The sequence below is a fragment of the Heptranchias perlo genome, chromosome 37 (genome assembly GCF_035084215.1).
Source record: "Heptranchias perlo isolate sHepPer1 chromosome 37, sHepPer1.hap1, whole genome shotgun sequence".
Classification (NCBI taxonomy): domain Eukaryota; kingdom Metazoa; phylum Chordata; class Chondrichthyes; order Hexanchiformes; family Hexanchidae; genus Heptranchias; species Heptranchias perlo.
The window spans coordinates 69,004-81,705 of NC_090361.1; the positions used below are offsets into that span (position 1 = coordinate 69,004).

The 12,702-nt window shown below is 43.2% G+C and overlaps 1 protein-coding gene across 1 annotated transcript in view; it reads right to left on the reverse strand.

Annotated features, from left to right (window-relative positions):
* Positions 1 to 239: 239 nt before the first annotated feature.
* Positions 240 to 12,702, reverse strand: part of LOC137304331 (paralemmin-3-like) — a 46,914-nt gene continuing 34,451 nt past the window's right edge. The window contains exon 8 of the mRNA XM_067972873.1: positions 240 to 11,988. Coding sequence (XP_067828974.1) covers positions 10,274 to 11,988 — 1,715 coding nt within the window. The 3' untranslated portion in view covers positions 240 to 10,273. The remainder of the gene's footprint in view (positions 11,989 to 12,702) is intronic.

A 12,702-nucleotide genomic window follows, 5' to 3' on the forward strand; every position in this document is an offset into this window, starting at 1 on the left:
TAAATAGTGGACTTCAGATCGTGTCATGCAGGTACGTAGTACGCCCACTGCATAACTTGGAGACGTGAAACCCGGAAGCAAAAATAATTGCCTTCAATTGAGTTGCGATTGTGGATTCTTACACGCTCAATTCACTTCCGGGTTTCCCACGTGAAAATCTACTCACCCGCTCTCTTCCCGGCTCCAAGTAAAAATCATGCCCAAGGAATAAAAGCCACTAAATGACTGTCAAGAGCCTGTTTAAAGGTATCAGTCTGAATGCATATTTATTCCATGTGATTGACCCAATGTTAAAGGAAAAACCTTATCAACAATTAAATAAAGAACTTGCATTTATATATTGTCTTTCATGTCCTCAGGATGTTCCAAAGTGCTTCACAGCCAATTAATTATTTTTGAAGTGTAGACACTGATGTAATGTAGGCAAATGTAGCTTGAGAAAACACTTTCTGTGCTAGGTTTGATCATATTGACTCATGTGATTTTATCCCAAATCAATGCCTATATTTGTAATTATGCCTCACCTGTGTCTATAACAATGAGGAAGTAGACCTCTCAGAAAAGGTTCTAAACCAAACACAATGCAAATTCTACCATGGATAAATTGGACTGCAGCAAGGGCTTTAAACCAGTAAAAAAAGGGTGGGGGGTGGTGGAAATAATAGTAACCTAAAGATAAGAAAAAGAAGGGAGAAGACTGAGATCGATAGATTTTTGCACTCTAAGGGAATCAAGGGATATGGGGATCGGGCAGGAAAGTGGAGTTGAGGTCGAAAATCAGCTATGATCTTATTGAATGGTGGAGCAGGCTCGAATGGCCTATGGCCTACTCCTGCTCCTATTTCTTATGTTCTTATGTAGACCATAGGTCAGAGTACAAACAGTGATAAAGCTGACATAAATACTCTGGGAACAGTAAACATTATAGGAAGTGATAACAAAATATCTGTTAAAAATGAACAGCAGTGATGAAAAATAAGAACAGATTAAATTCCCTGTATAGCAATGTACAGAGCATCAGCAACCAAAATATGATGAGTCAAAAAGTGTAAGAAAACCCCATCAGGGCATATGGTTAGGGTGTGGACAGTTATCCAAATAAGAGTTCTGTACCTGAATGCATGTGGCAAAAGAAATAAAACAACTGAGTTAGAAGCTCAAATTCAACTTAAAAGGTATGATGTAGTAGCCATTACTGAGACCTGGCGACAAGCTGGGCATGATTGGGAGCTAAATATCCCAGGCTATAGGAGCTTTAGAAAGGACCCAAAATTGGGAAAGGAGGAAGAGTAACATTATTGATAAAAGGTATAGCATTGGAAAGAATGGTTTTCTGTAAGGATGATCAGGCAGTGAAAACACTATGTGCAGAACTAAGGAACAGCAAAGGATGCAAGACTGGTGGAATTTATCTACACATCTCCTGACAGTAGTGATGTAGAGGGGGGATCCATGAATATGGAGATCAGGAAAGCATGTAGCAAAAACAAAGTGGTTATAATGGGAGTTTTAATTTTCACATAGATTGGGAGAAATAGAACAGCTCAAGTAGTAAAAGCAACAAATTTTTAGAATGGATTCGGGACAGTTTTCCAGAACAATATGTTTTAGAACCGAGAAGGGAATAGGCCATACTAGATTTGGTGATGCACAATGAAGTAGAATTAGTTAACATTTTACGCGTAGTGACCATGGTATGGTTGAATTTGATATTAGGTTTGAGAGGGAGATGGGGCAGTCACAAACTTATCTTTAGGTTTTTATAAGTATATTAAGAGAAAAAGAGTGGTATGGGGGAATGTGGGCCCATTAAGACAGATACAGGTGGGACTATACTGGAGAATAAGGTAATGGCAGACTTGCTAGATGAATTCTTTGTATCCAGTTTCACAGTAGAGGAAGAGGACAAGATACCAGCGGTACAAGGGAAACTAAAAATAAGTCAAAGGGAGAACTTACTGAATTTAAGTAAAACAAATTAATAATGTAGAAAATAATAGGACTTAAGATAAACAAATCTCCAAGACTTGATGGTGTCCAGCCCGGGATATTAAAAGAAATAGGTGAGAAAATTGCAGGTATGTTAGTCATAATTTTTCAAAGCTCTCTAGATTAGGAATTGTGCCTTTGGATTGGAATATTGCAAATGTCACTCCATTATTAAGAGAGGGAGAGAAACCATGTGCTCTAACTTTGTTCACCAACCTCCTGACTCAGGTGACTGGCATTCTAACTAGCATAAATTCAGAAGGGTTTTGCTAACACATGGAGTGAGGGAGCACGGGGTAGCAACTATCGACAGAGTCTGGTTTCGACAGAGTCTATAATTGGGAATTTGGTGAGTGAGGGTATTCAGTGCAGTAAGGGGTGAGGTGCATTTGATTAGTCAGTGGAGAGGAGCGTACCGAGAGCGGGTCACAGCAACAACAAAACAAAACTGCAGTGTGACGTCACAGGTAAGGCAGGTAGGTGATTGGTGGCGAGTATCTCTTCTGTTTTCTTCTTTCTTAGGACTGTGGGCTAATTAACTTATAGCATAAAAAACTAATTTTCTTTTTAAAAAAAACTAAACTTAATTTAATAAATTAAACAAGGCCAATACTTGGTTCAACCTAAAAATAATTTGATTGGCATTGTAGTAATCAATTAAATAAATAAAAGTTATGACAGGGTAGGAGGTGTGTTGCAGCTGCAATATGTGGGAGCCACTGAACAGTTTTGTCCAGGGCAACTACATCTGCGGTAATTGTCTGCAGCTCGAGGAACTTCAGCTCCGAGTTGAGGAGCTGGAGTCCGAGCTGCAGACATTGCGATGCATCAGGGAGGGAGAAAGTTACCTGGACACTTTGATCCAGGAGGCAGTCATGCCCCTTAGACTAAATACTGTAGAATTGGCATGTGGTCAGGGACAGGAGGGTGTGACTGTGAGTGAGGCAGGTACGGGGATCCAGGAGGTAGCATTGCAGGAACCTCAGCCTCTGCACTTGACCAATAGATATGAGGTTCTTGCAGCCCTGGTGGACGAGTGCAGGGACTGCAGGGAGGATGAGCAAACTGGCCACGGCACCATGGTTCAGGGGGCCATTCAAGTGGGGGGAGTAAAAAGGAAGGTGGTTGTAGTAGGCAACAGTATAGTTAGGGGGATAGACACTGTTCTCTGCAGCCAGGAGCATGAGTCCCGAAGGCTGTGTTGCCTACCCGGTGCCAGGGTTAAGGACATCTCCTCCGGGTGGGAGAGGAACTTGGAGTGGGAGGGGGAGGATCCAGTTGTTGTGGTCCACGTAGGTACCAACGACATAAGTAGGACTAAGAAAGAGGTTCTGCTGAGGGAGTTTGAGCAGCTAGGGACTAAATTAAAAAGCAGAACCACAAAGGTGATAATCTTCGGATTATCACCTGAGCCATGAGCAAATTGGCACAGGGTAAATCAGATCAGAGAGATGAATGCGTGGCTCAAAGATTGATGTGGGAGAAGTGGGTTTTGATTCATGGGGCACTGGCACCAATACTGGGGAAAGAGGGAACTGTTCCGTTGGGACGGGCGCCACCTGAATCATGCTGGGACTAGTGTTCTGGCAACTGAATAACTAGGACAGTTGAGAAGGCTTTAAACTAAATGGGGGGGGGGGGGGGAAGAGCTCAGCTGGGGCGAAGTTTAGATTGATAAAGAGAAAAGACAAGGAAGTAGTACAGGAAAGTAATGGGGGTAATGATAAACAGAGTGTGTCAGGAAGGGATAGAGCGTACAAACATAAGAGTGCACTGGGAAATGGGGATGGGATAGGAAAGAATGGTAAAAAGACAAAATTAAAGGTTCTTTAACTGAATGCGCGCAGCATTCGTAATAAGATAGATGAATTGATGGCACAAATAGAAACAAATGGGTATGATCTTGTGGCCATTACAGAGACATGGTTGCAAGTTGACCAAGGTTGGGAGCTAAATATTCAGGGTTATTTAACATTTTGGAAGGATAGGAAAAAAGGTAAAGGTGGTGGGGTAGCTCTGTTAATAAAGGATGAAATTGGTACAATAGTGAGAAATGATCTTGGCTCAGAAGATCAAGATGTCGAATCAATTTGGGTGGAGGTAAAAAATAGCAAGGGAAAGAAATCATTGGTGGGAGTAGTATATAGGCCCCCTAACAGTAGCTACACTGTAGGGCAAAATATAAATCAGGAAATAAGGGGGGCTTGTAAAAAAGGTAATGCAATAATCATGGGCGATTTTAACTTTCACATAGATTGGACAAATCAAATTGGCAAAAATAGCCCTGAGGAGGAGTTCAAAGAGTGTATTAGGGACTATTTCTTAGACCAATATGTTGGGGAACCAACCAGAGAACAGGCCATTTTGGATCTGGTAATGGGTAACAAAACAGGATTAATTAATGATCTCAAAGTAAAGGATCCCTTGGGAAGCAGTGATCATAACATAGGAACATAGGAACAGGAGTAGGCCATTCAGCCCCTCGTGCCTGCTCCGCCATTTGATAAGATCATGGCTGATCTGTGATCTAACTCCATATACCTGCCTTTGGCCCATATCCCTTAAAACCTTTGGTTGCCAAAAAGCTATCTATCGCACATTTAAATTTAGCAATTGAGCTAGTATCAATTGCTGTTTGTGGAAGAGAGTTCCAAACTTCGACCACCCTTTGTGTGTAGAAATGTTTTTTAATCTCGCTCCTGAAAGGTCTGGCTCTAATTTTTAGACTGTGCCCCCTACTCCTAGAATCCCCAACCAGCGGAAATAGTTTCTCTCTATCCACCCTATCTGTTCCCCTTAATATCTTATAAACTTCGATCAGATCACCCCTTAACCTTCAAAACTCCAGTGAATACAACCCCAATTTGTGCAATCTCTCCTCGTAACTTAATCCTTGAAGTCCGGGTATCATTCTAGTAAACCTATGCTGCACTCCCTCCAAGGCCAATATGTCCTTCCGAAGCTGCGGTGCCCAGAACTGCTCACAGTACAGGGTTTTGTATAGCTGCAGCATAACTTCTGCCCCCTTGTACTCTAGTCCTCTGGATATAAAGGCCAGCATTCCATTAGCCTTCTTAATTATTTTCTGCACCTGTTCATGACACTTCAATGATCTGTGTACCTGAACCCCTAAGTCCCTTTGGACATCCACTGTTTTTAACTTTTTACCATTTAGAAAGTAGAAATTACCCTGTTCTATCCTTTTTTGATCCAAAGTGGATGATAGAATTTCACATCCAGTTTGAGAACGAGGATCTTGGGTCTGAAACTACTGTATTAAACTTAAATAAGGGCAATTATAAAGGAATGAGGGCAGAATTGGCTAAAGTGGACTGGGTAAACAGATTAGATGGTATGATGGTGGATAAGCAGTGGCAAACATTTAAAAAGATATTTTATGACTCACAACAAAAATATATCCCTGTGAGGAGGAAAGATTCCACAAAAAGGGTGAACCAACCATGGCTAACTAAGGAAATCAAGGATGGCATCAGGTTAAAAGAAAAAGCATACAACGTGGCAAAGATTACTGGTAAGCCAGAAGATTAGGAAAACTTTAAAAACCAGCAAAGGATGACTAAAAGAATAATAAAGAGGGAGAAAATAAATTGAGAGTAAACTAGCAAGAAATATAAAAACTGACGGTAAAAGTTTCTACAAGTATATAAAAAGGAAGAGGGTAGCTAAAGTAAACATGAGACTGGGGAAATAATAATGGAAAACAAGGAAATGGCAGAGGAATTGAACAGATATTCTGTATCTGTCTTCACAGTAGAAGACACTAATAACATACCAATAATTGTAGAAAATCAAGGGACAAAGGGGAGGGAGGAACTAGAAACAATCGCTATCACTATAGAAAAAGTGCTAGGTAAACTAATGGGTCTAAAGGCTGACAAGTCCCCTGGAACTCTTAGCTTGCATCCGAGGGTCTTAAAGGAAGTGGCTACAAAAATAGTGGATGCATTGGTTGTAATTTTCCAGAATTCACTAGATTTTGGAAAGGTCCCAGCGGATTGGAAATCCACAAATGTAACACCCCTATTCGAGAAGGGAGTGAGACAGAAAGCAGGTAACTATAGACCAGTTAGCCTAACATCTGTCATTGGGAAAATGCTAAAATTCATTATTAAGGAAGTAGTAGCAGGACATTTGGAGACTCATAATACAATCAAGGAGAGTCAACATGGTTTTATGAAGGGGAAATCATGTCTGACAAATTTATTAGAGTTCTTTGAGGAAGTAACGGGCAGGGTGGATAAAGGGGAACCAATGGACGCAGTATATTTGGATTTCCAAAAGGCATTCGATAAGGTGCCATATAAAAGATTACTGCACAAGAGCTCATGGTGTTGGGGGTAATATAATGGCATGGATAGAGGATTGGCTAACTAACAGAAAACAAAGAGTCGGGATAAAAGGGTCATTTTCAAAATGACAATCTATAACTAGTGGGATGCCGCAGGGATCAGTGCTGGGGCCTCAACTATTTGCAATATATATCAATAACTTAGATGAAGGAACAGAGTGTCTTGTGGCCAAATTTGCTGGTGATACAAAGATAGGTGGAAAAGCAAGTTACGATGAGGGCACAAAGGGCCCGCTATTAGGAGGGAGGTGGGTTGGCAGTGGGGGGGTTGACTGGGCGCGTGGGTAACGCGCCCAGTGAATCCGGGGCGCTCTGCACACGATCGCAAGTAAATTGAAACCACTTACCTTGGCTTCCGGGTTTCGCGCTGGAGAGCATCATACGCTGTCAGCTGGAGGAGCACCTATTTAAAGGGGCAGTCCTCCACTGACTGATGCTGCAGAAAGGAGCCAAAATTACAGCATGGAGCAGCCCAGGGGAAGGCTGCTCCCAGGTTTAATGATGTCTCACTCCAGGTCCTACTGGATGGGGTGAAGAGGAGGGGGAGGACAGAGATCTCCTCCCTGGCGGACAGGAGGAAGTGGCTTGCCTCTGCCATCACAAAGACCTGGCTCGAGGTGGCAGAGGAGGTCACCAGCACCACCAACATATCACGCACCTGCATATAGTGCAGGAGGCACTTCAATGAGCTAAGTAAGTCAGCCGAAATGAGTACACTTACTCATTCCCCTACACTCCGTCTACCACATCACTGCCCCCACCCCACATCTCCTTCTGCACTGCCAACACTACTCTATCACATCACTCCTCACACCCACTGAACCCTCATCCTCATCTTACCTGTACTTACTCACCTCGCCAATACTCATCCCACCACTACCACTCAACCCAATCCTCATACAATCTCATGGCTCTATGTCATACTCACCCTCTCATGCATCTCTTTCACGGTCAGCCTCACCCAACCTGCCACTACCTGTGCTGCAGCCACAGGGCATGCATCACGCATGTGCAGTAGGAAGCGTAATGCAAACGTGTCATGAGCATGAAGGGGATGCACAAGTGATCACGAGGGTTTGTCGTGGTTTTTACTTACATTTTATTTCTGATCAACTCACTTTACATATTATATTGTCACCACTACTGCCACGTCTTGGCCATTCTTGACTGGCTTGTGCAATAATGCCCTTTCCTGAGGATCACCATGAAGACCCACACCTGATGCCACCCATTGTGTCACTGCAGAGTGGGTGCAGGTGTATTTGCAGGGCTCTTTTGTGCAGATGACTGAGAGACGTCGGCGATGTCCCCGGTGGCACCCTGGGCGGATCTGGAGGAGAGGTTGTTGAGGGCAGTGGTGACTTTGACAGCGACAGGTAACAAGATGGTGTTTGGGCCAGCCGGGAGCAGCTCGGCATCAAGAAGGCTGCAGATGTCCACGACTACATGTCAAGTGACTCTGAGCCTCCGTGTGCACTGCTCCTCAGAGAGGTCCAGGAAGCTGAGCCTCGGTCTGTGGACCCTGTGGTGAGGGTAGTGCCCTCTGCGAAGCATCTCTCTCTGCGGTTGCCCTCCCCCCTGCTGTGCAGGTGGATGTGTCACAGCACTGTGTTGAGGAGTTCCACGTGTCAGAGGTAGACGGCGTGGCCGGCGAGACTGGCGATGCTGTTCGTCCTCCAAGGAGGTCATGACTGCAGCTATGGCGGCCGCCATCCGGAAGATGTACGTTTGAGGGGGTCCACAATATAAATGTGTCTGCACACTGGGGTTGAGGTTGCAAGTTGGTGAATTTTAGTGTTAGGAGGAGGGTGGTGCATGCCAAACTTTGCCCAAAGTGACAGAGTGGCCTCCTGCAATGAGTGAGGGTCTCCCCCACCCCCCCATCTGTCAAATGGACCTTTGCAGCTGCCACAAGCTGGTAGCTGCAACACGTCCATTACAACTGGGAGTGTTTCCCCCAGTACGGGAAACACGCTCAGTTTGGATGAAAATCCCACCCCTCCTAAAATATCCTCCAAATCAGGTCTCCTAATGACCTGAAGTATCAAATTAATTGCTTTAAGTGGGATCCCACCGGCTTTAACTGCTGGTGGGAGTCCCGCATGCAGGGGCTGCGCGCACATCTAAGCACGTCATTGGGGAACCCAGAAGTGGGCAGGTTGGAGCCGGGCTCCGGACCCACCCTGGGAATCTCCAATTTGAGGAGCCCCCCGCCACGAACGCACCCCTTCGGACGTCCGAAAATCGAGCCCAAAGTGTCTGCAAAGGGATATTGACAGGTTAAGCGAATGGGCAAAAATATGGCAGATAGAATATAATGTGGGACAATGTGAGGTCATCCACTTAGGGAGGAAAAATAAAAAAGCAAAATATTATTTGAATGGAGAAATACTACAAAATGCTGCGGTACAGAGGGATCTGGGTGTCCTCATACATGAAACACAAAAAGTCAACATACAGGTGCAGCAGGTAATCCGGAAGGCAAACGGAGTATTGGCCTTTATTTCGAGGGGGATGGAGTATAAAAGCAGGGAAGTCATGCTACAACTGTACAGGGTGCTGGTGAGACCACACCTGGAGTACTGCGTACAAGTTCTGGTGCCCTTATTTAAGGAAGGACATACTTGCATTGGAGGCAGTTCAGAGAAGGTTCACTAGGTTGATTCTGGCTAATGCCTTATGAGGAAAATTGAACAGGTTGGGTCTATACTCAATGGAGTTTAGAAGAATGAGAGGAGAAACATACAAGATTCCGAGGGGACTCGATAGGGTAGATGCTGAGAGGATGTTACCCCTCATGGGGGCATCTAAAACTAGGGGGCATGGTCTCAGAATAAGGGGTCGCCCGTTTAAGATGGAAATCAGGAGGAATTTCTTCTCCCAGAGGGTCGTGAATTTTTGGAATTCTTTACCCCAAAAAGCTGTGGAGGCTGAGTCATTGAATACATTCAAGGCTGAGTTAGACAAATTTTTGATCAGCCACGGAATCAAAGGATATGGGGAAAGGGCGGGAAAGTGGAGTTGAGTAAAAATCAGATCAGCCATGATCTCATTAAATGGCGGAGCAGGCTCAAGGGGCCGAATGGCCTACTCCTGCTCCTATCTCTTATGGTCTCCTGTGTGGGACCTTATCGAAAGCCTTCTGAAAATCCAAAAACACCACATCCACTGGTTCCCCCTTATCTATTCTACTAGTTACATCCTCAAAGAACTCCAATAGGTTTGTCAAACATGATTTCCCTTTCATAAATCCATGTTGACTCTGCCAAATCCTATTATTATTTTCTAAGTGTCCTGTTATCACATCCTTTATATTAGATTCTAGCATTTTCCCTACTACTGATGTCAGGCTAACAGGTCTGTAGTTCCCTGTTTTCTCTCTGCCTCCTTTCTTAAATAGTGGGGTTACATTTGCTACCCTCCAATCTGCAGGAACCATTCCAGAATCTATAGAATTTTATCCATTACACAGCAAGATACCTGGAGCTTGTGAGCACTACAGTGGTACAATCTCAAAGATCTTGTGAATGTGGAAATAAATAATCAGCAAAAGAGTGGATAAGGTTGGACAGTGAGTGAAGAAGATCATTGATATGAAGAAGGAATGCAGTTGAGAGAGCAAAGGTCTTGGAACTTCTGAGTTAATGAAAAAGAATCAGAAGATGGGCTATTAATTAAAGTACAGATAGAGTAATCAGAGATGAAACTGAACAACAATGAATGTCACTTTGATCAGAGGGTATCTGATGGTACACAGTGCCAGAATATTTCTATCCTTCCATTTGTCTGAGAACCAGAACCATGTGCCAAAGATGGAAGGATATCTGGATTATTCGTTCCAGCTGTTGTAGGTTTGTATGGCAGTACCACATTTTACTGATGTTAAATTCCTTCAGCAGAACTTTTGTTTGAGTATCACATAACAACACAGCACTGGCATCTCTTCTCTTTGGATATGACTAGTTCCTGTGTACTGTCTTCTGGTTTTCTTGCTAATTCTTTTGTCTGTCTTTGAGGCTCATCTCTGTTGGTGCCAAAATTTGCTGCCCTGTCTTGTCTTGCAGAAGGAGCAGAAATTTGAGAAATCAGGAGTGTCTGAGGAAACATTGTCTTTTGCTGTGTACTCAGAGAAGCTGCACACTCTGGGCTACTGACTTCATGTAACAGTGGATGCTGCTCAGTGCTGACACCCTCCTTTATCTCAGTCCCATCTGGACTGACCAAATTCCAGCAGCTTTCTTCAGGAAGTAAATGCTGCTGCTCTGTATCGCCAACCTCCATGACAGTCTGTTCTTCTGGCTCTCTCTGGTTGGTGGATCCTTTCAGAAGACTTCGCTGATCTTTATCAACATTCATTGATGCATTGTCACCACCTTCCTTTGAAAGGTCAATTTTACTACTTTCATTTGAAGGGAGTAAGGAAATTGTTTCTTGTACCAATTCTTCCTTTTCCTTGTTGTCATTTTCTTTTTCATCCTGATTTAAAGATTCTGTTTCTTCTTCCTTCTGCTCCACAACAGGTGCCATAACAATCTCTTCACCATAATGGGTTATTACCACCTGCTCCGCTTTACTCATTCCATCTAAAACCTCTTTTGAATAATTTTCAGTTACCACTGAGTAACCCATGACAGCCATTGTTGCAGTGTCCTCTTTGTAAATGGAGCTGCCAGGACAATCATCCGTCTTATGTTCAGCTTCCATAAGGGACTGTATATTTGTGACAGTTTCTTTATCTGTGGGGGGTGATGCCCATTTATTGTTATCTGCAGCACTGTCTTCATGAGTCACCAAATTAATCAAATGTTGAAGCTTTTTATTCTTTTCAAAGGTGACAGCATATCCACTTTGTAAATTCTCTGCAGTTTTGCACAGAATGGTGCTTGTTTCACTATTTTCTGCTTTTTGTTCTGAATATTGAAGTCCAACTGCATCCTCTAGAGTAAGATTTAAAATGTTGATATCTCCCCCCCCTTCACCATGTACTATTGCCTGCAGATTGAGTTGAACACTTTGTTCCTTTACCTCTTCCTCTGAACAATTGTTGGATTTTTCAGCTAAAGTAATTCGATCTTTTACCTGTGATTTACTAGAACTGCTGCTTTGAGGAAGATCCATTTTTCCCAGTTCACTATGGTCTTGAGTAACAGTTTCTGGTTTACAGTCCAAGGGACCATTAGTACCTGTGTAGCTGTTGTTAATGTCCATAACATCACTTGTGATGGTGTCTTGTGTCTTTCCAGTTTTGGAGTAAGGGTTAGAGTTATGCATCTTTGTATCTTTCTGTGAATCTTTGTCATATTTCAGACTTTCATTATTACATATGTCATTCACTATAATGACACACTTCTCATCCTCCTGTCCAGTCCCTTCAGTCATCTGATCTCTGCTTTGGTTGACAGCACATTTCTGAGCTGAGTGATCTCCTGCTATTTTTTTTAGGATTAAAAGGACTTCAACATTCTCTTGAGTGAGTTTCTTTTGTAGCATGTCAGTTCCGGTGTCGATGGCTTTTTCGGGAGCATCACACACTTTCAATGCATTGCTTTCTGTTTCAGGCACTGTGGGGATAATTCCAGTGGCTCCTGTCTTTGTGTCTTCTTCAACATTGGCACCTGTTGTGAATAATGCTGAAAAGGATAATCAATCAATTAATTAAAAAAATTAAAAACAAAGCGACCCATCAATTAGATGATGATTTTTCCTCACGGTTCACACAGACTATTATGAAATTTTACTGATATGATCAGAGCATTTAATTTGCCTGCGTCTGTCTTTAGAAGCCTATAAAAATTCTTGACACATTATCAGAGCACCAGCTCTGTTCATTATTCACCATAGTTGAATGGTTGCATAGTTCCTTACATCAAGTTTAAAATTGAGATGTACTGGGACATCTGGCTGCTCTGCTATCAGACTAGGATATCCATAATATATATATATATATATATATATATATATTAACTATACATTTATAATATATTATACCCACAGACACATACACAGATAGACACACACAGGCATGCACACACACACACACACACACACAGATACGCACATGCTGGGCAGCTGCTGCACCTTGTCAGAGAATGTGGAGGGATCCGCTTCCACCTTGTGTGGGGTTCTGGTGCAAGGCATCAACACTGTAGTTGACCTCCAAGGACACTGCACCTGGGCCCTTCTTGTAGGAGTTGGTGACTCCAGTAGTTGCATTTTTCAAAGATGCTCATACTGGCGCCTTGCAGGCTCTGGGCTTCACCAACTCCTCTGCCTTGGACGGATTGAGGAGCTTATTAAGTGGTGCTGACTCACTCTAAAATGGTGCCATAAAGCCAATATATCTT